General features: G+C 40.2%; 1 protein-coding gene across 2 annotated transcripts in view; it reads left to right on the top strand.

Annotated features, from left to right (window-relative positions):
* The window catches only part of SUGCT (succinyl-CoA:glutarate-CoA transferase), a 346,647-nt gene that overhangs the window by 25,458 nt on the left and 297,831 nt on the right, over positions 1-23,358 (top strand). The window contains exons 7-8 of one of the 2 annotated variants that reach the window (XM_063129489.1): positions 7,806-7,897; positions 14,187-14,330. In XM_063129489.1, coding sequence (XP_062985559.1) covers positions 7,806-7,897; positions 14,187-14,330 — 236 coding nt within the window. The remainder of the gene's footprint in view (positions 1-7,805; positions 7,898-14,186; positions 14,331-23,358) is intronic. The other variant, XM_063129498.1, reaches the window with a different exon arrangement.

The raw sequence follows: 23,358 nt of genomic DNA, 5'->3' as shown, positions 1-23,358 counted from the left end.
CAGTCAATCAAACCATATGGTTTCTGTTCAGGCAGATAATGCAATCATATATGTTTTGTGAAGTTCAGTTTGCTGGTCCTAGAGCAGCTATAGCAAAATTGTTTTGTTTTTAAAGCTGTTGGTGATTGGTTCATTTGACCAGGTTTGGCATTGCTCCTTGGTATTACACATTGAAGATCAATATGATTTTGAAAAGTTTCTGGTACGATTTTGTAGTGAATGAAAGGTATCTGGTGTGATTTTGCAGTAGATGAAATGTTTACTCTTCTTAAATTTAGTGTAATGCCCACTGCTGTTCTTGATGGGAGGTGTTCTATAAGCTTTGGGTGCTTTAATTGTGGTCATGGAGAAGTTAAGGGGATTATCTATAAATGTTCAAAACAAGTTGAAAAGGTTTTTTTTGTTGTTTTTGTTTTTAAAAAAACATAACTCAATGAAAATAAAAGGGTTAAATAATTGCTATTTTTGTCCTTCTTTGGCCAAAATTTGATTCAAGTTCATTCCATCCCGTGTATTTAACTATCAGTTGTATATTATTGATGTATTTTTCAAAGTTGGATTTCTGTGTTCACATTGTATAATGCTTACCTGTTTGTGAATCGCCCAAAGAGCTTCGGCTGTTGGGCGGTATAAAAATGTAATAAATAAATAAATAAACATTATGCTGTGATGCTCTTGTTATGGCCAGTGGCTAAGATAAACTCAAATCAGAAATTTAATGATCGATTAAAAGGCAGTTGATTGATCAGCTAAAATTCATTAATAGGTAGAAAATCAGATCGAATAATAATAATAATAATAATAATAATAATAATAATAATAATTTATTGCATTTGTATACCGCCCCATAGTCGAAGCTCTCTGGGTAGTTCACATAAGGGCTACTGAATAAGATGGTCCATTTGTGGGTATTTCACTGTGATTAGTTACCTTGTATATCAATAAGCATTTCCCACTCATAGAATCATAGAGTAGTAGAGTTGGAAGGGGCCTATAAGGTCATCGAGTTCAACCCCCTGCTCAATGCAGGAATCCACCTGAAAACATACCTGACAGATGGTTGTCCAGCTTCCCCCGAATGCCTCTAGTATGGGAGAGTCCACAACCTCCCTAGGTAACTGGTTCCATTGTCGTACTGCTCTAACAGTCAGGAAGTTTTCCCTGATGTCCAGCCGGCATCTGGCTACCTGTAACTTGAGCCCATTATTCCATGACCGGCACTCTGGGATAATCTAGAAAAGATCCTGGCCCTCCCCTGTGTGACAGCCTTTCAAGTATTTGAAGAGTGCTATGTCCCCCCTCAAACATCTCTTATCCAGACTAAACATGCCCAGTTCTTTCAGTCTCTCTTCATAGGGCTTTGTTTCTACTCCCTCAAGTCATGTGAAATCCAGGGGTTTCCTGATTTGTGAAGGAGCCAATGCATGACCAGCTGAACGTATGTAGGTTCCCCTTTCAGACCTTCTGTTCAGTATGTGAAGGTCTGGAAATTGAGCCAGAAGGGATGTTAGGGATGGGGCCAGCACATAACACCATTTCACTCTCCACACATACGTAGAAGCAAACATGCCCTTCTATTACAATTAATAGTTTATTGTTTTATTTATTGCATTTGTATTCTGTCCCATAGCTGAAGCTCTCTAGGAGGTTCTCATAAGATAAAAACACTTTTAAACAATATATAAAAATAAAAAACCACAGAAACATGCAATTTGCACATACATTTAAACCACTATAACAACTTGAAAAATGATGAGCCAAAAACTCATCGGGCTCATTACATATGCTAAATGCCTGGGAGGAGAGAAAAGTCTTGACCTGGAGCTGAAAAGATGACAACGTTGGCGCCAGGATGGCCTCATCAGGGCAATTGTTCCACAGTTGCGGGGCCACCACAGAGAAGGCCCTCTCTCTTGTTGCCACCCTCTGAGCTTCCCTTGGAGTAGACACCCGGAGGAGGACCTTAGATGTTGAACGTAGTGTTTGGGTAGGTTCATGTTGGGAAAGGCGTTCCATCAGGTATTGTGGTCCCAAGTTGTGTAAGGCTTTATAGGTTAAAACCAACACCTTGAATCGGCCTTGGAAACATACGGGCAGCCAATGCAAGAGGGCCAGAGTGGGTCTTATGTACTCGAACCTTCTGGTCCCTGTTATCAATCTGGCCACTGCATTTTGCACAAGCTTCAGCTTCCGAACCGTCTTCAAAGGCAGCCCCATGTAGAGAGCATTGCAGTAATCTAATTTGGAGGTTACCAGAGCGTAGACAACTGAAGTCAGGTTATCCCTGTCCAGATAAGGACGTAGCTGGGCCACCAACCAAAGCTGGTAGAAGGCACCCTGTGCCACCGAGGCCACCTGAGCCTCAACTGATAGTAACGGTTCTAGGAGAAGCCCCAAGCTATAAACTTGCTCCTTCAGTGGGAGTGTAACCCCATCCAGAACAGGTTGAACCTCCTCCATGTGGTCAGCACAACCACCCACTAACAGCATCTCAGTCTTGCCTGGATTGAGTTTCAGTTTATTAGCCCTCATCCAGTCCATTGTTGCCTTTCAATGTGGACCAAAGTACATGTAGCAATATGTGAATGCTTCACTATCTTTTAAGACTTTTCGTTAACTGATTTGGATCCACCTCTCTCCAATGACCTCTCTTCACAGAACGTTTTAAAACATGGCAATCGTTCCACTGCTCATGCATCATCTTTGCCATAAGGTCTAGTTTGGCCCTGACTGTCCATCAGAGTTCCAAGGAGAGCCACTAGCCAACTCATAACTCTTTGCCTTCTCTATCTCTCCCATTTCTTCGTTCTTCCCACTAGCTAGCATTGGGGTGCCACCTTTCCAAACTTTGCTTGCTTTTACATCCCAAAATCTGGATTGAGATTCACAGCTAACAGGGTTTCCCAGCATCTGCATGTAGGAAACCACTGGATTTTCAACAAACACATTTTCCCCCCTGTATTTAAAGAAGCTTCTTATAGTTATTTAAAGTTTGCATCTTGGGGAATGAAGCTCTTGTATTGTACACAAGTAGGCTCCACAAGCAATGGAAAAGAGATTATGTACGTCACTTTCCAAGTCGCAGTAAAGTTATGTGGCGTGCAAAATTATGCCTCTGAGAACTGAAAGATGCAGAAAACTTAGTTTATCTTGAAGAATTCATAGGGCATTGCGCTTCTAAACTTAAAATAAACACTGTGCAGTTTGTTTTCATTGCAAACAAGTAAGGATGGTATGGGAATTTAAAGCTGAATGAACTCTGAATCCTACCCTGCTGCTTTTGTTCCTTGTATTGATTTGCTCCTTTTTAGTGTTAAATGAAACTGTACATCTGGTAATGTGTATTGGCAGAGAGAGATAAACAACATTCCTGTTCTGCTAAGGAACTAACTTGCTTGGCATGCAGCAGTGTATTTTAATATAAATGCTATTTCTTAGGGTTACTAGAAACCAAATGTGCTTTGATATTTCTGATGATAAGCAGAATCGGTTTCTGATGCGTGTGTATCAGAGGTGACCTGAACAGCATCTGAGAGGCATTCTTGCAGTTTTTATTATGCGTTTCAGGAGTTCTACCAATAAAAAATATTTCTCTCTCTCTCTCTCTCTCTCTCTCTCTCTCCACACACACACACAATATAACAAAAGGGAATGTTTTTGGTGGTTAGAAGTCAGCACCAAAAGAAAGGTCCTTTCGGCCAGTGAAGAAGACAGCTGCCGAATCCTGTTTTATTTGAAATCTCAGAACTGACCCCAAAGAAGTACAAAAACCTGTACGTCTTTCCCACCAACTGTTTCCACGTTATACTTCATGTATTCCCCTTTTATAAGGGGCATGTGGAGAAGAATTGTTCTGCTGTTTTTCAAGGCCCACATTACATTTTCTTTAAAAATTGAAGGCTCCTTAATAGAGCATGTGAGTAAAAAAACAAACAAACTGCGTATCTAAAATATTGGGGCCCCAAAGGGCCTCAAATGCAGGCTATTTTTTTAAAAATGTAAATATTTACTTAACACAATAGCTGTGTTATTTTGATGCTGCATTTAAGCTAAGATGATCATCTTTCAGTTGTAATTATTTGTCCTGTTTGCAGAGGTGAGTGAGTAAGACAATGAAACTATAAAACCCCACAGAAAATAACAGTCGTAAACCACCTATTGGGAAAGGGACTGGGAGCATGCTCAGTGGCAGGTTCACTCCTTGACATTTTCAGGTAGGGATCGGAAAGAATCGTGCCTGAAACCCTGAAGAACTACGGCAAGTCGTTGTAGGCAATCCTAAGCTAGATAGACCAATGGTCTGACTTGATATAGTTATTACAGCTGCTAAGATAAAGGTGGTGTATATGTTAATTGTGCAGTACTGATTTGTTGTTTTGCTCTCTGAAGAATTTTCTGTTAAATAACATGCACAGGTAAGGTATTAGGGTCTGAGTGTCTCCTTCATAGAAACGGAGGAGATGAAAATAAGGCATGAGGGACAAAGGCTAATCTGGGTCCATCTGTGTGGGATAGAGAGTTGCTTGCCATGGGAAGGCAATCCATAGAAAGGAAGGCGTGGAAGCTGGATAGCAAAAGGTGATAGTGGGTAGTATCCAATGTTAGTCCTGCATAAAGTAGACCCACTGAAATGAATGGGACTTAAGTTAGTCATGACTCATGTAAGTCTCACTCATTTTAATGGGTCTACTCTACACATTGGAGACTGCCCATTGTATTTTAAATTATGTTGACATATTTATATGTTTTATATATTGTTGATTTTATTGTAAAATTTACATGTATCTTTTATCATCGTAAAATGCCAAGAGAAATTTATTTTATGATGCATTTAACAAAATAAAGAAATAAATAGGTGGAGAGCATGTGGAATCAATTGAGCATGTAAGCACCATCTTGGGAGAAAGAAGGAAAGGGATGTTTTGGGTTGCTTATTGTATAGAATGGGAAGGGAAATGCATGAAGATAGGAATGGTCTGTTTGTATGCAGTTCATTGACTGGAATGAAAGAAAGCAATTCATGCTACAAAGAATGCGCAGGATCGTACAACTGGGGATCGTACAACTGCCCTGCACATCTCAGTTATGCACCGCCCTGTTACCGTAATTATCCTCACCAGGTGACATCCGAATCTGCCACGGGTGGGTGGTGGGGGCAGTTTACAAAGCTCCCCACTATCCTAGAAGAAGCCATGGGTTCCAGGATATTTTTAAAACCCACTCACTATGCATCCTCGCCAGGTTCAGATGATGTGTTAAACCACACCCAGCGAGGGTAATTATGGTAATTTGGTGGCATGCGAATGGCGCACAGGGGCTTTCTTTCCTTGATCATGCGAACCCGGTCAATGACTTGTTTGTGAAGGTGACACTACACTAACTGTCTGATGAACCATATTACAAACCATATTAGATCTGGCGTTCAAAATAGGTCCAGTACTGAACCCAGATTCAAATTACATCTATTTTGCCACAGGCCGTCTCTGAAAGGTTGGCTTGTGTCTTTCTGATAGTATCTATGTCTGCCTTTCTGGGACATGTTATTTTCCTTCATATAGCTCAAGATGTGACCAACATTTTCTAGAAGCATTTCTAGAAAACATTTTTTTCATCCTAGCGTACTTGGCAGCTCTGTAATTAGAAAGATTCATACAATGCTTCATGTTAAGTTTGTTTTCTTCATCATAGACCGTTGCCTGCGTTTCTTTCCTTATTTCATTAATCTTTATTAAAGAAAGATGTTCATTGCTCATAATGGATAAGGTTGATATTTGGCAGAAACGCAAGTCTAAAAGTGTTTCTTATTAATTTGCGATTTAGCTGGGAAATTCAATTTTCTGGATTTAATCTGTGATGATACCCAATGCCTGTTTGCAGAAATATTATTAGATATTATTTTTTGTTTTTTTTTGTTTTTTTGAGAATAAGAGCAGCTCACGCAACAGCTTGTACTTGTGTGAGATACCCGAGTTGAAAAGTCGTGTGCACCACATCAGTTGTAAAGGGTGCATTTATTATTTGCTGATTGTTCCTTTTAAATTACCCAGAAGTGGCAACTAGGAGAGGATTAAATCTTTAGTTCTATTATTTCTAAAGAAGTAAATATTACATGCATTGTACATAAATGATTAAACATGATGTGTTTTTACATTCATGAATCACTATCTAAATAGGCAAAATGCGCACAGAAGAAAAATAAAGTCACAGTCCATTTCGGATAGAGATAATTTTGTGGGAGCTTGCATGAAAGGTTTTTCTGGTGCGTTGCATTATTAAGAGACTAAGCAAGCCCATACCTTACAGTGCTGATTTCAACTAGAGTTAAATTTGCATATTTTGAGGCCTTATTCCTTTTATTCCCCCTGTGTATTGTGTGTGTGTGTGTATCATGGATGCCACAAGTGGCATAGTCAGTGAGAGACTATGCCACATCTAGACAGGAGCAGGAAGGCTCATAGGTCTGGCTTGGGTTACACTTCTGTCTCCGTCTTGCACCTTAGGCTAATCTAAATCGAGCACTTAGGTATCGCCAGAAAAGAAAAGGATTCGCGAAAAAGAGGACACAGATTTGCATAATATTTGCATATGCTAATATATAGATGCTCAAGATGTGAGCAGTTGTACAGTTGCTACAATTGTACAGTTGCTACAGTTGTACTGCAATTGTACAGTTGCTACAATTTAAATAAAATTTATCTGACCATAGTGGGGAAGACTGTGAGCAGGTGACCTGTGAGCTTGTTCATTCAGCTGTTGTCCAGGTGCTATGGATGGGCAACATCAAAACCCTTGTTCTCAAACTATTCTTATGGTTCTTTATCTTTACATAGGCCTTGGACTGGACAGCCTTCAAATAGAGGACTGTCCTCTCTAAAGTAGGACACAGGGCAACCCTATGCTAATCTCTTGTCATTTGGTTTACAAGGGAAAGCCACATCTCATATTGAGGCTTATATATACTGCAGCCTGCCACTAGTTTGGTATGATTTTATCCTTTGATCTTCCAGTTACAAATATCTTTATCAAAGAGCATGGACTTTACTTTTGATCTCTATTTTGCCCCACTAACTGCCATACCTTGCTTCTGGTAAGCTCTGATCACTTGTTACAGCCTGATTCTATGCATATTTATTGTTAGTAAGCCTTACTTGATTCAATGGAACTCCCTTTCAAATAAGGTTTTGGATTATGCTCCAATTGTTGTATAGGTTGTGCTCCTAGATTGCATAGAGGCTCTAAAGGATTAATCCTTGTCCAGGAAATAAATGGGCCTGTTCAGACAACATGCTAAGCCATGGCTAGGTTGTTAACCCTTTTGCAGCAAATAGTTAGTGAAGGAGTTTAAACCATAGTTATGTAGTCACCATGGTTAGGAATGGTTCACCCGACATGCTAGGTCATGGTTCACATGACACACTAAGCGCTTAACCACCTTGGCTTAGTGTGTCATTTGAATAGGGTCAATGCGTGTGCTATCTCCAGTATTCGAGGCAGTAAGCCTGTGTGCACCAGTTGCTGGGGAACATGGGTGGGAGGGTGCTGTTGCACCATGTCCTGCTTGTTGGTCCCTGGCTGATGGCTGGTTGGCCACTGTGTGAACAGAGTGCTGGACTAGATGGACCCTTGGTCTGATCCAGCATCAGGGCACTTCTTATGTTCTTAATGTTCTTAATGCATTTCAAAATGGGAAACTTGCTTGAAAATGGACTTGTTTCCTAGGCTACTTAGTTAACCCACTTTGGTTTATTTGATTGGCCGCCACTGTCTGCACATTGTTTTAACTATTTTTTCCTCTTCTTTTTAAGGCTATGGTCAAACTGGTCCAAAGTTTCAATGCGCAGGCTATGACTCTGTTGCAGCTGCCGTTTCTGGGCTCTTGCATATCACGGGGCCCGAGGTATGTTACTACAAATGGAGCAAAGTGCTTCTGTTGTAATTTAAAACTTTGCTATTGTACGTGATGATATGGTGTGTAGTATTGAACAGATTTAATGGCACTTAAGAGATGGAAAATAGTGAAAATAGCATAACTCTATGGTTAAGAATTAACTTGGCATGCTGTCACCAAAAATCTAAAATGTTGCATTGGTTTAAGATCCACTGCTATACATTCTGTCTGCCGTACATTCAGATGGGCAGCAGAACATATGAGCGATGTGATCACAGATACAGTTGGCCATAATCTGTGAGATTATAGATGCTGCAGCTATTAGTATGATTGCCAGCTGTACCTGCTAGAAGACAAGTAACTTTCTGAAGAAACTGAGCAGTACCCAACAGCGGCCGCAACGCCTCTGCCAGTTCTGTTGCTTGCACAACAGGGCTTTTGCATTTCTGAAAATAACCCCGAAAATGCTCATTTCCCAGTTCAGGACAGGTCAGTGGATCTCCATTCTGCGAGCTTCACTGACCTGCCCATTCTGGAAACAAGCATTCTCATTCATCTCACATTATTTTTAGAAGCACCAAAGCCCATTGAGTGAGCAGTGGGTCCCACAAGTGCATAGGTATAATTGGATACTACTCACTGAGTACAAGGCAGAGGTTGGGTCTGTGTCCCAAATGCCAAACCACATATTTGACCCCACGTAGAACTACCAAAAAAACAACAAAAACAATTTCAAGAAAAAATAGTGACACTTAGAGAAAAGCAGCCCTTCCTAAAATAAACAAAAATCCCAGTACCCCACAAAAAACACCAAATGCCCTCTAAGCACAAACAGTGACCCCCCCAAAGACAAGTAGGCTCCCCCCCAAAAAAAATACCAGGCAGAACACCTGCCCCCAAAACCTTAAAAAAAATAGTCTGAAGTACCTCCTCCCCACAAACACAAAATCCAGGCAAAACAGACACCTCACCCAAAACAAGAACACCCCCTGGCCTTACACTCACACACTCCCTCCTCCAGCACTTCCCCTTTTTCTTTCTCCTCTTCCTTCAGTTTGAGTTAATGTATATAAGTATGTATTATTGCATTTATATCCCGCCTTTTTTCCTCCAAGGAACCCAAGGCGGCACACATAATCCTCCTCCTCTCCATTTTATCCTCACAACAACAACCCTGTGAGGTAGGTTGGGCTGAGAGTCTGTGACTGGCCCAAAGTCACCCAGTGAGTTTCCATGGCCGAGTGGGGACTAGAACCCGGATCTCCCGACTCCCAGTCCGACACTTTAGCCAGTACACCACACTTTGCTTTCCAGGTAATGACTGGAAAGCAAAGCACCATCCTTAGCCTTTGCCTTCCTGTGAACATCTCTGGGACCATGTCAACTCAGAGCAAAGAGAGGAAGGGAGCAAGATGGTTGGAGATGTGCATTTCCTTTTCCAGCGTGCCCCGCCACTGCTACGGGTAATATAAAAAGAAAAGTATAATTAAAAAATGTGGGTGGGGCAAGGGGCTTCTGGTGGCACCAAGGGAGGTGTAGGGAGGCATGGGGCTACATGTGGGCACTGCCTTAGAGACTCGAGACCTAGTATATTACAATGGCTAAGCACGTCAGCTGCGACCCAGGTTTGAATTTCTTCTCATCTATGAATGCATTCAATGTCCTTAAGTTCCTCATCTTTCAGTTACTCATCTGCAATATGGGGGGTAACAATATTGACCTACTTTACAGGGCCACCGGAAGGATCAGTGAGGTAACATAACAATCTCGTTGAACACACTGGAGTATTATACAAATGTGCAATATTATTATATACGTTCTGCTTTGAATATTTCAGCGGTTTGCAGTCATATGTTATGACTACCCATTCTGATTTGGCTGCTTTGGAGTTGTTTATATAAGTCTGATTTATTTGTATATTGAAATAATTCTCCCCCCCCCCCCTCTGATTTGTTTGTTAAGAAAACTCCTTTAAATTTTTTAATAAATAAAAACTTTCAAAAATATACGTTATGTATATCAGCTGATTACCACTGATGACTTAACCTTAACAAATTATATGGAGTTCTAAACAAATGGAAAATCCTAACATTCTGTGTATAGGAAAACATATGGAAATCCTTTTAATACGATACGATATTGATGGCATTAGGAAGAAAAAGTAAAAAGTCATAGAACATGTACTAATAGAAGAAAACCCATCAAAATCCATATATGACAACAATGATCGGCAGTATAAATATGTAATAAATAATAATAAAATATATAATGATAAATAACACAAAACTATATGTTACCTCTAATTGCTGAATAGGGCATGCATTCAAATTGTAATCTTGCTAGGACTGGGGAATTTTCTAAATGGTTAAAAATCTTGGGTCACTCTGAACATGTTCCAACTTGAATTGATCCCTATTTACTGAGTTGTAGGTAAAATACAGATGATGATGCATCTGGTATTATCATTTGTTATCAGACTTTCCCACGGAGCTTTGATCTCAGGCCAACCCATTTGGAAACAGATTAAAGCCAAAGCAGTAGGGTCTAAAATTCCTGAGTATGAAAAATGGTGGCACATTCAGAGAATAAATCCAGAAAAGAAAATTGCTAACAGTTTCCAGTTCTGCCTTTCTTTCTTTTTTTTGCCTTGCCTCTTTTTATTTGTATTTGTTATATTATTGTTGCTGTAGTTTTTTATTGTGCCAGCACATTAACCTATAACAGTTTACTCAAGGGTGGTGGTGGCTAATTGGTTTTAAATGTTCACACAGCCCCAGCTCTTTTTAAGGATTATTGATGTTGCTTAATTATGGAGATAGCCACATACCCAATGCAGATGTCTTTGTTTGGCACGTGGCCATTTTGGAATAATGCACAGGAATACAACCTGAATGGTCTTGTATGCTGGAAGCAATTTTGGACAGCCCAATTCAAACTTTCATGACTTCCCATGTTGAATTGGATATTGCTGCCATATGTGCTGCTGATTAGCAAAGCATGGAGCGGAAACTGATAAGGAATTGGCTTCTGAATCTGACTTTCTAGATGATGAGTTGTGTGTCAACTGATGATGCGAAGGACAGATCAGCTTTTCTACAAAATCTTTGGCTTAATCCCATGGTTTTATTCCTAATGAAGCTTTAAGTATGTGTAACTAGTGCAATCCTATACATATCTACTCAGAAGTAAGACTCCAAATTATTTAAGGTTGTTAAAACACAAAAGGATTGTGAAGCGCTCCAAAGGGATCTCTCCAAACTGGGAGAGTGGGCATCCAAATGGCAGATGCGGTTCAATGTAAGCAAGTGTAAGGTGATACATGTTACACTTCAAGTATAATGGGAACTGAGCTGGCGGTAACCGAACAAGAAAGAGATCTTGGGATTGTGGTGGACAGTTTGATGAAAATGTCCACCCAGTGTGCAGCTGCTGTAAAGAAGGTAAACTCCATGTTAGGCATTATAAGAAAAGGAATTGCGAATAAAACGGCCAGTATCATACTGCCCTTATACAATCTATGGTGCGACCACACTTAGAATACGGAGTACAGTTCTGGTCACCACACCTAAAAAGGAGCTGGGGAAGTGCAGAAAAAGGCAACTAAGATGATTAAGGGGCTGGAACATCTCCCCTATGATTGAAGGTTACATCAACTGGGATTGTTTAGCTTGGAAAAAAGGAGGCTAAGGGGAGACGTGATAGAAGTGTACAAAATTATGCATGGCATGGAGAATGTGGATAGGGAGACATTTTTCTCCCTCTCTCAAAATACTAGAACCCGGGGTCATCCCATGAAGCTGATGGTGGGAGATCCAGGACAAATAAAAGGAAGTACTTCTTCACACAGCACATAGTTAAATTATGGAACTCACTACCATAAGATGTAGTGATGGCCACCAATTTGGATGGCTTTAAAAGGGGGTTGAATAAATTCCTGTCAGGGAAGGCTATCAATGGCTACTAGCCCTGATGGTTATGTGTTGCCTCCAGTATCCGAGGCAATAAGCCTGTTTGCACCAATTACTGGGGAACATGGGTGGGAGGGTGCTGTTGCACCATGGCCTGCTTTGTTCATCCCTGGTTGACAGCTGGTTGTCCACTGTGTGAACAGAGTGCTGGACTAGATGGACCCTCGGTCTGATCCAGTAGGACACTTCTTATGTTCTTAAGCCAGATTGAATTCAGAGGGGCTTTCTCCCAGGTAAGTACGAATAGCTGGAGTGCTCAACCACTTTGTTTCAGTGGGCACATTTTGAATTTTGAGCAAGTGCCGTGGGATGCTCTCACAAATTGGCTGCTATGGGGGTGCCTTGCCCATTCATTAAATGATTGCCGTGGTGGGTATTTATTTATATTTATTTATTTATTACATTTCTATACCGCCCAATAGCCGGAGCTCTCTGGGCGGTTCACTGAACACTCCTTTCCCAGAAATCAAACTGGTGAAACGAAAAGTGTCCAATAGCCTAAGTACAAGGCAGAGGTGGGGGCTGAGTTCCAAAACACAGAAAATACTGTTTGGAAGCCAAATAAAGATGGCACTGGAGGACAGCACTTTGTTTTCCAGCAAGCCAGTCATCCGTGTGTGTGTGTGTGTGTGTGTGTGTGTAATCAGGATGGGCAGGGTGCCTTGCAGGTGCCAAGAGAGGTGTATATGGGCACATTGGCAGACACAGGCACCATGTTGGAGACTAGATGTAAAGATTGAAACCACACTTCCATTAATTCCTTGTAATCCTTGCCTCCTGCTTCCCTCTGTTATCTTTTCTCATTGTGAATATTTAAATTGTAAGCTCCTTAGGGGCAAAAATCTGTCTCTCTTGTAGTTGTTCATGTTAATATGTATGGTGCACTTTGGTGCTAAATAAGCAAATTATTATTCATTTATTTTATTATTCCTTGCAAAGGAGGAAGCTCTGTGTGACTTGAAAGCTTGCTTTCAGCATTTTATTTGCTGAGTGTACATGATTTATTGGTGTTTCTACTTTTTAATCTAGGTCAGGAGATCCCCAAGAGTGTTATAGTTATGATCGGAGAGTGAGAACTAGGTGTCTCGGAAATGGAAATTCCTCTTCTCACCCTGCCTCTGTCGCTTTGTCTCTGTGACTGGGTTTGGACAATATGATAATGCACGGTGCCCCCCACAGGATATGATAACCAATGATGGTTTAAATACCCCACTCTGCACATGGCAGGAAATAGCCAATGATGTGCAGAATGGGGTATTTAAACCATCGTTGGTTATCATATCCTGTGGCGGACACCACTGGTTATTACCATTGGCTACAGAGGACTGAGAGGGGGAAGGCAGGCGGGATGAGAAAGTCAACGCACTGTTGCTTAATAATCCACTCACATTTGCTGATAACCAACTCATGGTTGGTTATTTCTCTGATTGTGTCGGAAGTACCTGCAAAATAACCAAGTGTGAGTTGACTATTAACCCATTGTTGACTATTGTGGCATCCAAACACAGCCTCTGACTCTGTCTCTGTCTCACTCTCTCTTACATAGACATCATGCTGGAGGGTGGAGGCTTCCTTCTTGACTGTCCTTTATAGGGCTGCTGTCAGCCCCTGCCATCTTTGGGCAAGGCCCACTGCTGATAACTGCCTTCGTTCCTGTTTTTTTCCCTTCTAGTTCCAGGGGTTGGATCTAGCAACCCATTTAATTTCTTGCACTGCCCCAAATGATAATGTGTCACATGCAAAGTGCACTATGCTTGCTATGCCCCCAGAACAAGGAATGAACTAGAACTCTGTTCTAGGCATGACACAGATATATTTATTCTGCCCTGGATAGATTTTTGGCAATTCCCAGCATGGAATATAAACAAGTTATTCATGGATTAGGACCCAGCATACCATCTGGATGTTGGGAATTGTGAAACTCTGGTTTTGAATGTGATGGAGTTATGGAGGGGCATGATCCCTGAGGCACTTTCCCTTCCTGGTCCCTCCTCATTTGTGTCATGACTGAAGCCACTGTCAGTCAACAAGAAAGTGGGTTGCCATTTTAATTAACCTCATGGTTGTGCCTGATGGATTATTCCAGATCTTATTGCAGGTAACGGGTGACTCACTTAAGTTTTTGGGTGGCAATCTTAACGTTTTAGAATGCTTTGACTGGAATTGAAAGCCTGCTAGCATATTTCCAAAGAAGATTGAAAGCCAAAGAGGTAGCTAGTAGAGGTCTGTTTTGCAACGTAAAAGAAAAGAAAAAAATTGTTGATGGGCCACAGTATATGGTATCGAAATGCCACTCTTTCTTTCCATTTTTGTTCTGTTTTATCTTCTAGGGAGGTGAGCCGGTTAGGCCAGGAGTAGCTATGACTGATCTTGCCACCGGACTGTATGCGTATGGAGCCATTATGGCTGCACTTCTACAGCGACATAAAACAGGAAAGGGAATGCACATGGACTGCAATTTGATGTCTTCTCAAGTAAGGACTTCACTAATATTTCTGATTTGTATCATGGCTAATCAAGGAAAATGAAAACTGGTGCCTCTTGTACCAAGTTGCGTGGCAGGATATTCAGGAGGTATGATATTTATTGCATTAGCATTACAAGCTTTAAGAGCATAGTTAGCAAAGTCATAAGATATGGAAGTCTGTTCTTCACAATAACCAATAAACAGTAGCTCTATTCAGGCATCCCCCAATCACCAGGAAGTTTCTGAATTTGTTCAGCGCGGCCTCATCTACACCAAGCAGGAAATTGCACTATGAAAGTGGTATGAAAGTTGTATATAAAAGGCAGGAGCCACACCAAGCAGGATCTAGCAGTATGAAAGCGGTATATGGTGTGTGTGAATGAGCCCCAACAGTTGTCAGTGCACTTCAATACCGCTATCAAGCAGTAGTGCCTTTTATATACTCACCAATATCACACACCAGTACCAAAAAGCAAACAAATTTCAAGCCTTGCACATCTACACTACTCACAATACCCACCCCCAACTAAAACATACACACCAGGCAAAACACACATGATACTAAAACAAATAAGCAGACCACCTAACACACCATACCACATCAAAAAGAATACTGGTAATATACAAACATAGCACAGGCAAAGCATCTCCCTCAGTCCTGTACCATCCCCTACCTATCTTTATTATTATTATTATTATTATTATTATTATTATTAATTTCTTCCCCCCCCACACCTAAGAGTGCTCTGGGGCCACCATGGGGCCCAGTGGCATTCTTAATTAAAGATGGCACTGGATGTTAGAGCTTTGGTCTCTAGCACGTCAACCTGCTACTTAAATTGTTTTTAATAAAATAAAATAAAAAATCATGAGGAGTAGGGAGTTATGAGAGGTGTCTGTGGCCACAGTGGTATCCAGGATCTCTGTGTTGGGGACTTCATGAATATAGGAAAGCAGCATTTGCTAATTTTAACTGTACTTCCAAACAGCTGAAATGTTTGATAATAAAACCGAATGTCATTTTTTAAACTATGTTTTTGAAAACTATTACTTTATTAAATCTCCTTAATTTTGTGGATTTAGTAAATGAGATCACTGCTAAATTGTAGCTGATTGTTAACTAGGGTCAATGGCTTACGTGCAAGAAAATGAAATCAAGGTCTTACTTGAAGATAGTTGATCCTAAATTAATGGATGCTGGAAACCAGTAGGCACCAACAATCCGTATTCCATTGCCTGTGAACTTTTAACCCATAGCATAAAGTTCTTTTGAAACGTTTCTCCCAGTCGCATGATTTACGATTTTCAACTCCAGTCCTTTTTAGCATCAGCATCTAAATAGTATTCTTTAGATGATAGTAAATAAGAAGGAAGTGGTTTCTGGACTTGTTTCCAATTATGAAACTGATCTCGAATCTTCTGTTGTGGCCTGAAAATATCTCTTGGAAGTTTTTAATATCATTCCTGCATTTAATTGCAACCAGTTGAGGAACAACAAAACAACAACTACAAAAAATAAGAGACCGAAGCCATTCCAAATTCAGCAGTGTGCCTCAGCCTGACATTAAGAAAGAAATCTTGTGCTTCCATAAAATTCAACAGTTATTACTCACTTTTTCAACTTCTACAAGCAGAAGAGTCTTGCTTTGATTCAGAGAACTACATGGATAACCTTTTGGGTACCCATTCTCCCTTACAACATTCCCCCATGCTGCAGGGCGAGCTGCTTTTGAAACTGATGGGAGTTTCAAAATAAGTTTGCAATGCAATCTGGGAGGCTGCTGTTAAAGAATGGAAAAATCAGCAGTCTCTGTGGGCATACACCTGTTCTGTGCCTGCCTAAAGGAGTTCTTTGGGTCTGTGGTCAGCATTGTTTGTATTGCATGATTGCTGGTAAGCCTGTTTTCTGCTTCCAATTACTGAATTTCAAGTTGATATCATTAAAAATATGCCGTATATTCTTTTAATTATATAACAACCCTCAGAAATTCCAACTGTTTATAGTACCCTTTATTGGCAAGTATCAGGGCTTTCCCCCAGTTAAAGATATTTTAACCAATTAGCAGTCTGCCCTGCAAATATTTAACCAATTGTTTCAATGCAAACAAATACATTACGGAATCCCCAATAATGGCAAATATTTCTATATAACTAGTATTAAAGTTTTAGACTTGGAACCAACCTAAGTTAGTTGCGCTTAGGTTCCATTGAAATAAATAGGACTTAAATGCGTCTAATTTAGGTTAGACTCAAGAGCAACTTAAGCTTGGATCCAGCCCTTAAACATGAACCTTTAAAACAAAAAACCCAATTGCTTACAAATTTTTCATACAATTATAATTTGTAATTTATTCCCCCTCCCCCTTGATTTGCCCTGTTCTTTCCATTTTGGGTGGGTGGGTTGCCAGCTTTTCTTTCTTCTTTTTCTCTCAACTGTATTTTACTCTTTCTCATTTGAATATTCCAGTTTACAAAAGAAACCTAAGATACACATGTTCAGTATCCATACGACACATATGCACACATTCCAGTCTGTGTACATATATGACTATTTATGCATCTACATACATGACTTTTTGCAACTTTCTTGCAAACCATGTGAATTCCTTCCTTCTTTTTCTCTTCTACATCCTGTATTTTCCAGGCCCACTAGTTCTCTCTCTCCTATTATCTTGTAGTTTCCTTTTCCCTGTACAGCATTAGTACCACCTCTTACCTTGGCTGAATACGTTTGGGATGACCATATGCAAAGGGGGAGAGGACTCAAATTCCTTTTGAAAGTTGTGTCAAAGAGGGTTTTGTTTTGTTTTGGCAAGCACTACTTGTCATGCAAGGGTGAGGGGAAAACTAGAAACTTGCTGAAATATCCTCTTCTAAGCAGCTGTTAAATGTATGGTGTTCTTCATCAGCAATTAACTTTTGTAGATATCATTGGAACAAAGACGTTGGCTTTGATGGTGGTTTAATGGCAAAGGGATAAAGATAGGACAAATGTAGCTGCGGACAAATGGAGTGGTTACCTTACATTATTCCTCATTTTAAAAATAATGATGAGTAAGGTGCTCTGCTATTGAGCTTGTTCTCACTATTATCCCTGTTCCACTAAAAAGGAAAAAAAGATGGAGAAGTAATGACTTTCTCCAGTTTTTCTAATCTTAATACGTAGACCAAATCTAACATTTCGTACACCAGACCTCACTGACTCCTAACAATCATAATATAAATGGACAATTTTCATTTGTGTTTGACAGACTTCAATGTTGGTTTCTCAGAATGTTGGTATGATGCCATTTTTTAAATCTGTTTCATCAATTATGTTTTTTGTTCAATCAAGAAAGAGGCAACAATAAAGTTACTGGTTCAGAGTTTATGTTCTGTGGGGCTGTGAACTAAATGAGGCCTAGGAAATGTCAAGATTTATTTTTTTTACTCAACAGTATCCTTTCAGCTGCAGAATATTTTGCCAAATAATACATCAGAAAATGCAGAATCAAAATGAGCCTGAATATCATTTTTGACTTCTGTTGATGATAATTTGGAGTTTTGGAGAGATGGATGTAAATGGGGAAAAATGCTTGGCTTGTATTTTAACTTTGCATGCATAGACGGTTAAAATTAATTCAGCGATTTCCCAAATCAAACAGAATTCCAAATGCCCCTAACTTTGAACTGTGCTGTCTTCTGACATCTGAATGGCTGCGCATGCATTTGTACTGGAAACGGCACAAAGTGTTCAAAGGAATGTGAAATAGGTGGGTGAACAGTGGGTGTTCATCAGCACTGCAAAGATGTAAAGCTGGATCTTACTTTAAAGGCATGTTCTATTTCAAACACTCTACTCACCTTCAGAGATTTATTTTGTATGTTACCCCACAGCCCAGTAGGACAAAAGTACTTAATAATAGGCAACTTTCAAGTGTCTTTTTAGCCTTAAAACCACGTTATTGTTCATTTAACTAACACAATGTTAGACTGCCTCCATGCCTTGTACTTTCTTGATCTCCTTCCATCTATCTCTGTCGTGTGAAGCAAGAGTTCGTAGCACTGTAGACTGTGCTGTAGACAGTTAAAAGCAAATATGCCTTTAGAAGTGCTTTTGAAATATTTCCTTTTTAAAGTGCAATCTATTAAAGCAAAGGCTCGTTGTTGTTTTGAGATGTGCCATTTTCTCAGCTATTAGAAGACATTTCCAGATTAATGGATACAAACAAACTTCTCACACTGAAGAAGAAATATTGTAGAAATGAGATCACATGTTTCCACCCCCCCTTAAATTCAAAACTAAGATGGAATATGGTAATACACATTGTTAACAGGTATTACTTCTTATTCATGCTCTCTCTTCAGAAAGTTATCCCTGATGTCCACCATTTCTTTAAGACAGCACCTGTAAGCTTTTCCCTGGGAGCCAGCAGTATTTAGCCAACCAACTTGGGTGGCTGAATCCAAATGTTATTACAATTGCATAGGCAGAGCTGGAGAAATTGAAGCCTTCCAGATGTTCTTGGACTGCAACTCCCATCAGTCCTAGTTAGCATAGCTACTGGTGTGGGATGTCAGTAGTTGCTGTCCAACAACAAATGGAGTGCCACAGGTTGTCCACTCCTGGCATAGATCCTCAGCCATGTGGAAACCATGCAGGAATCAGCCCTGTACCAGCAGGAAATATATGCTTGAACAGGCACCTAAGAGCAATAAGTTAATGACAGCACGACATTAATAGGGCCAATGTCCCAACGCTCTTGGTTCTAACCTGAAGATATAGTTCCAGACCTTCTCATGCAATTCATGCAACACTCCAGAAGCCTGATCTGCAACTAATTTTAGGTGAGAGCTACCTAAGAATGGAGGAGATATAGAGCCATCATCCCCTATCTGGTGCCCTCCAAATGTGTGATGGGCGTTGTAATCCAGCACATCTGGATAACACCAGGTTGGGGAAGACTGATGTAGAACAAGCACTTCCCAACCCATAGCCTACTGAGAAGGTAACAAGCAAGTTAACTGACATAGTGCTCATTCCCCTACATGCATCTGAGAGCCAGTCTGGTGTAGTGGTTAAAGTGTTAGACTGGGAGTTGGGAGATCTGGGTTCTAATCCCCACTCAGCCATGGAAACCCACTGGGTGACTTTGGGCCAGTCACAAACTCTCAGCCTCACAGGGTTGTTGTTGTGTGGATAAAAATGGAGAGGAGGAGGATTATGTACGCCGCCTTGGGTTCCTTGGAGGAAGAGGTAGTTCGTGGCACTGATGTGGGTCGTCCTCCCGCAATTTGCTTATTCCTTACAAATTTGCTTATTTTCCTTACAAATCTGCCAAGGTAAAAAATAAATCATAAAGCCAGAATACGATGCTATTTTGTGTTGGTGGTACGGTTCTTGTCGCTTTGTAACACCCTGAAACAATTGAGGCTTCTTGTTAACACACTAATATATATTGAAAATTGAGTGTCCTTCTTATCTCCTAAACATGTGGAAAAATCTACAATACAGAGCAATTCTGTAAGAAGACTTGCCATGTGCACATATCTTTACACTGTTAATTCTGGTTGACAGGCTGGGAGGAAATGAATGCTTGGGGTTTACCTAAGTTTAGGAAGGACATATGAAGACACAGTATGCACTCTTCTTTATTAGGGATTAATAAAAAGAAAAGCATCTGATTAAATTTCCCCCTACCTTCTCATTTAATTCTTATTACAAATGCCTGTTCAGAGGTTACACATATATTATTTTGATGGCGTCAATCAGGTTACATTAACATTACTTTGTGTGATTTTTTAAAGCCTCTTGAAACACTATTTGCTCTTTGCTGTCTGGTCTTTCCCGCTGGCACTTAATATCTTGTTGTCCCTGGCTGTCTTTTTTTGAGGGGTATTTTTGTTTCAGCCAAGCGGAGTTTTAGCATCACACTGTGGAATTTAATTTTGTCCTGATATTGCTAGGAATGTAGAATTAAGCATATGCTTTGGCTGTCGTTTGTGATTTGAACGCAGAGGACTGGAAGTGTGTGTGTTCTCTTCAATCAATTGAGAAAGAGTGTTAGGTAGATGTAGACAGACATGACGCTATACATTTACAGCAGGTAGATCTGTCTCTGCAAGTGAATGAATGATGAGATTGTATCTTTTGGAACATCTGCTTTAATGTCTAAAGACCACCCTTGTGGGCTTGTTTCTTAAAATGGAAACACACACACACACACACACTGCCTTTTAGGCTTTAAAGAAAACACTGTAACCTATAGACTAAATAGTATTTGGTAGTGAGATGTATTGTTTTGTCTTCCGTCCTGAAGGATTGCAAAGCATTTGGAAGCACTGATGAGTTTCAGCGCTATTCTTCTGCTAGTTTCACAACGGCAAGAGGCAGCTGCTGTAGCACTGGATTTTGTAATCTAGTCACAACAAAAACATTTTCTGAAGAATGGCAAACGTTACATTCACAAGAAAAATACTCATAGGAAATACAAAGAATAGGCTGAGGTTTATTATGACATGGGGAAATGATCACAAACCCTTGACCTCAGACAATCTTTTCTACATCAGTCTTGTCTTCTAGAGCAGCCTTCCCCATCCTGGTGCCCTCCAGGTGTTTTGGATGGCAACTCTCAACATTCCTCACTATTGGCCATATTGACTGGGGCTGAAGTCCAAAACATCTGGAGGGTACCATGTTGGGGAAGGCTGTTCTAGGGAATTCCTGCATTTCTGCTGAGGAAACACAGTGCATTGAGAGAAATTCTGGTGTATCGCAGAGGTAATTTTGGTAATGATGGATAAGTCTTTTCAGAGCTTATCTGTTAGAGAGTGCCATCAAATGGGGAAAATCATGTTTGCTTACTGTCACTTCTCCGCCTGTGCGTTTGTCCCTCATTTCTTCCTCTTTTGAAAGAGGAAGTAAACGACTTGCATGTGGCCTATTCGGTGGGCTGTTTTCATTGTGCTGCTCCTCCTGCACACAGCAGGAGGTAGTGGTAACTTCCATCTTTAAAAATAAGTCAGACTTACTGGGGTGTTTTTTTTTTGTGGTGCGAAGGAAGCTAGAAGGGGTGGGAGGTGCACAGAAGGCAAACAACATTGTGAGATGGACCCACGAAAATCCATAAGTGCCCAGTAATGAGCATGCAATAAAAAGCTCGCTTGATGGAGCTCATAGTCTTGCTCTTACAGAAACTCTGACAGAACATGGTTGTGTGCTATCTCCAGTATTTGAGGCAGTAAGCCTGTGTGCACCAGTTGCTGGGGAACATGGGCAGGAGGGTGCTGTTGCACCATGTCCTGCTTGTTGGTCCCTGGCCGATGGCTGGTTGGCTACTGTGTGAACAGAGTACTGGAATAGATGGACCCTTGGTCTGATCCAGCAGGGCACTTCTTATGTTGTTGTTGTTGTTGTTGTTGTTGTTGTTGTTGTTATTATTATTATTATTATTATATTTATTTGTATACTGGGCCTCAAGGTGGTATTACAAAGTTTAAAACATACATTTTAAAACATAGGGAAAGAAATGTACAAAAAAACCCATGTTCTTATGGTTTTAAAACCATTGATTTAGAGTAATATGAATGCATGTTTCATTATGCTTATATGAGAGCAATGGCTTGGTTCAAACTTAATGTGCAAGCCAAGTTTTGGCTCTTGTGACTATGACTCAGGCTTGCACACTAAAATTGTTACCCTCATTTGCTGGTTCAGGCAAATCATAGTTTGCTGTTAGAATCAAACTAAGCAAGCTATAGTTTGCTTCCGTACTGTAAATGGAAACCACATTTTGATAGAGCTTCCGCTAAACATGGCTTGATACTAACTAGAATCTAGGCTGCTCACCTTTTTAGATAACAGGAAACAGAACAGAACAGATTTATGGAACAGAGGTTCTGTAAAAGATTCTGGACTTGGCTTTTGTTGTGGTCAGCTCTCAGTGTCACAGAACTAGCTGGAAATGGTCAACCTGAGCCATACAATTTGGCAATGGAAGATAAGGGTAGTATAAGAGCAGCATTCTGTAATTTAAAGGTAAATATTCTGTAATTATTGTGTGTTTCATCTGTGTTTTTAATGTACTATAGTTTTTAACCAAGTTTTTATTTATTTGTTTTTAAAATTCCTATAATTGGCAGTCGCTTAAGTGCCATTTTCTTGGTGGAAAGGCCAGGTTCAAATCAAATCAATCAATCAATCAATCAATCAATCGTATAATAGCTAGTTCTGCTGCTGAGGCAGATTAGAAAGAAATAATGGGGAAATCTTTTTTCCTTGAGTCTTCATGTTTCTGTGTGGATTCTCTCCTCAAATCCAAATTTCAGTAAACTATGTAGAAATGGTCCCCTCAAGATTTTTATTTCAACATTTAGTAATTACATTTTAAGTTCAAAATGAGTTTTGGGCTCTGTTTTTCAGTGACAGGTGCATAAACCAAAATATTCAATTTTGGGTTCCAAGACATAAGTTTCGAACAAAAAATTGCAGCTTTTGAAATTCAAATATACTATTAAACACCAAACATTTCAACTGTTCTTTCTTTTCAATATGGGTAACAATAACAAATATAGTTTTTCATATTTGTGACTTTGGCAAGATAAACTGTTGTTTTTGTGTGTGTTTTTGCATTCTGGTGATGACCTAGAACAAGGAAATGGGGAGAGGTGGTGGATCGTATGCAGGCTCTCTCTGTCTCTGTCTCTTGATCTGGACAGAATGGTCAAGAAAATTGGGCTCCAGACCAGTTGAAGGAATTTAGGATGCAGGGAAGGAGAGGGACTACGAAAGCAGGGAGACTAGAGGGAAAATAGACAGACAACCCAGGTAGGAATTCAGACAGAGTTCATTTGTTGCTCAAGCAAAGACCTAGTTTTGACTTAGAAACATTTGCAGTCAGGCTAGATCAAGAACAACAAATGGACCTCATGGGGGAATGGAGCCAGGCAGGGACCTGGGAGAAAACATGGCTCCTGTTTCCTCGGCTCTGTAGCCTCAGGGGCCTGAGTCCTAGCTAATCAAGACAAATACAAATATGACTTCTGGTGAAAAGTAC

This window comes from Elgaria multicarinata, chromosome 1 (assembly GCF_023053635.1).
Source record: "Elgaria multicarinata webbii isolate HBS135686 ecotype San Diego chromosome 1, rElgMul1.1.pri, whole genome shotgun sequence".
Taxonomy (NCBI): Eukaryota; Metazoa; Chordata; class Lepidosauria; order Squamata; family Anguidae; genus Elgaria; species Elgaria multicarinata.
This window is presented reverse-complemented; position numbering and strand designations above follow the sequence as displayed.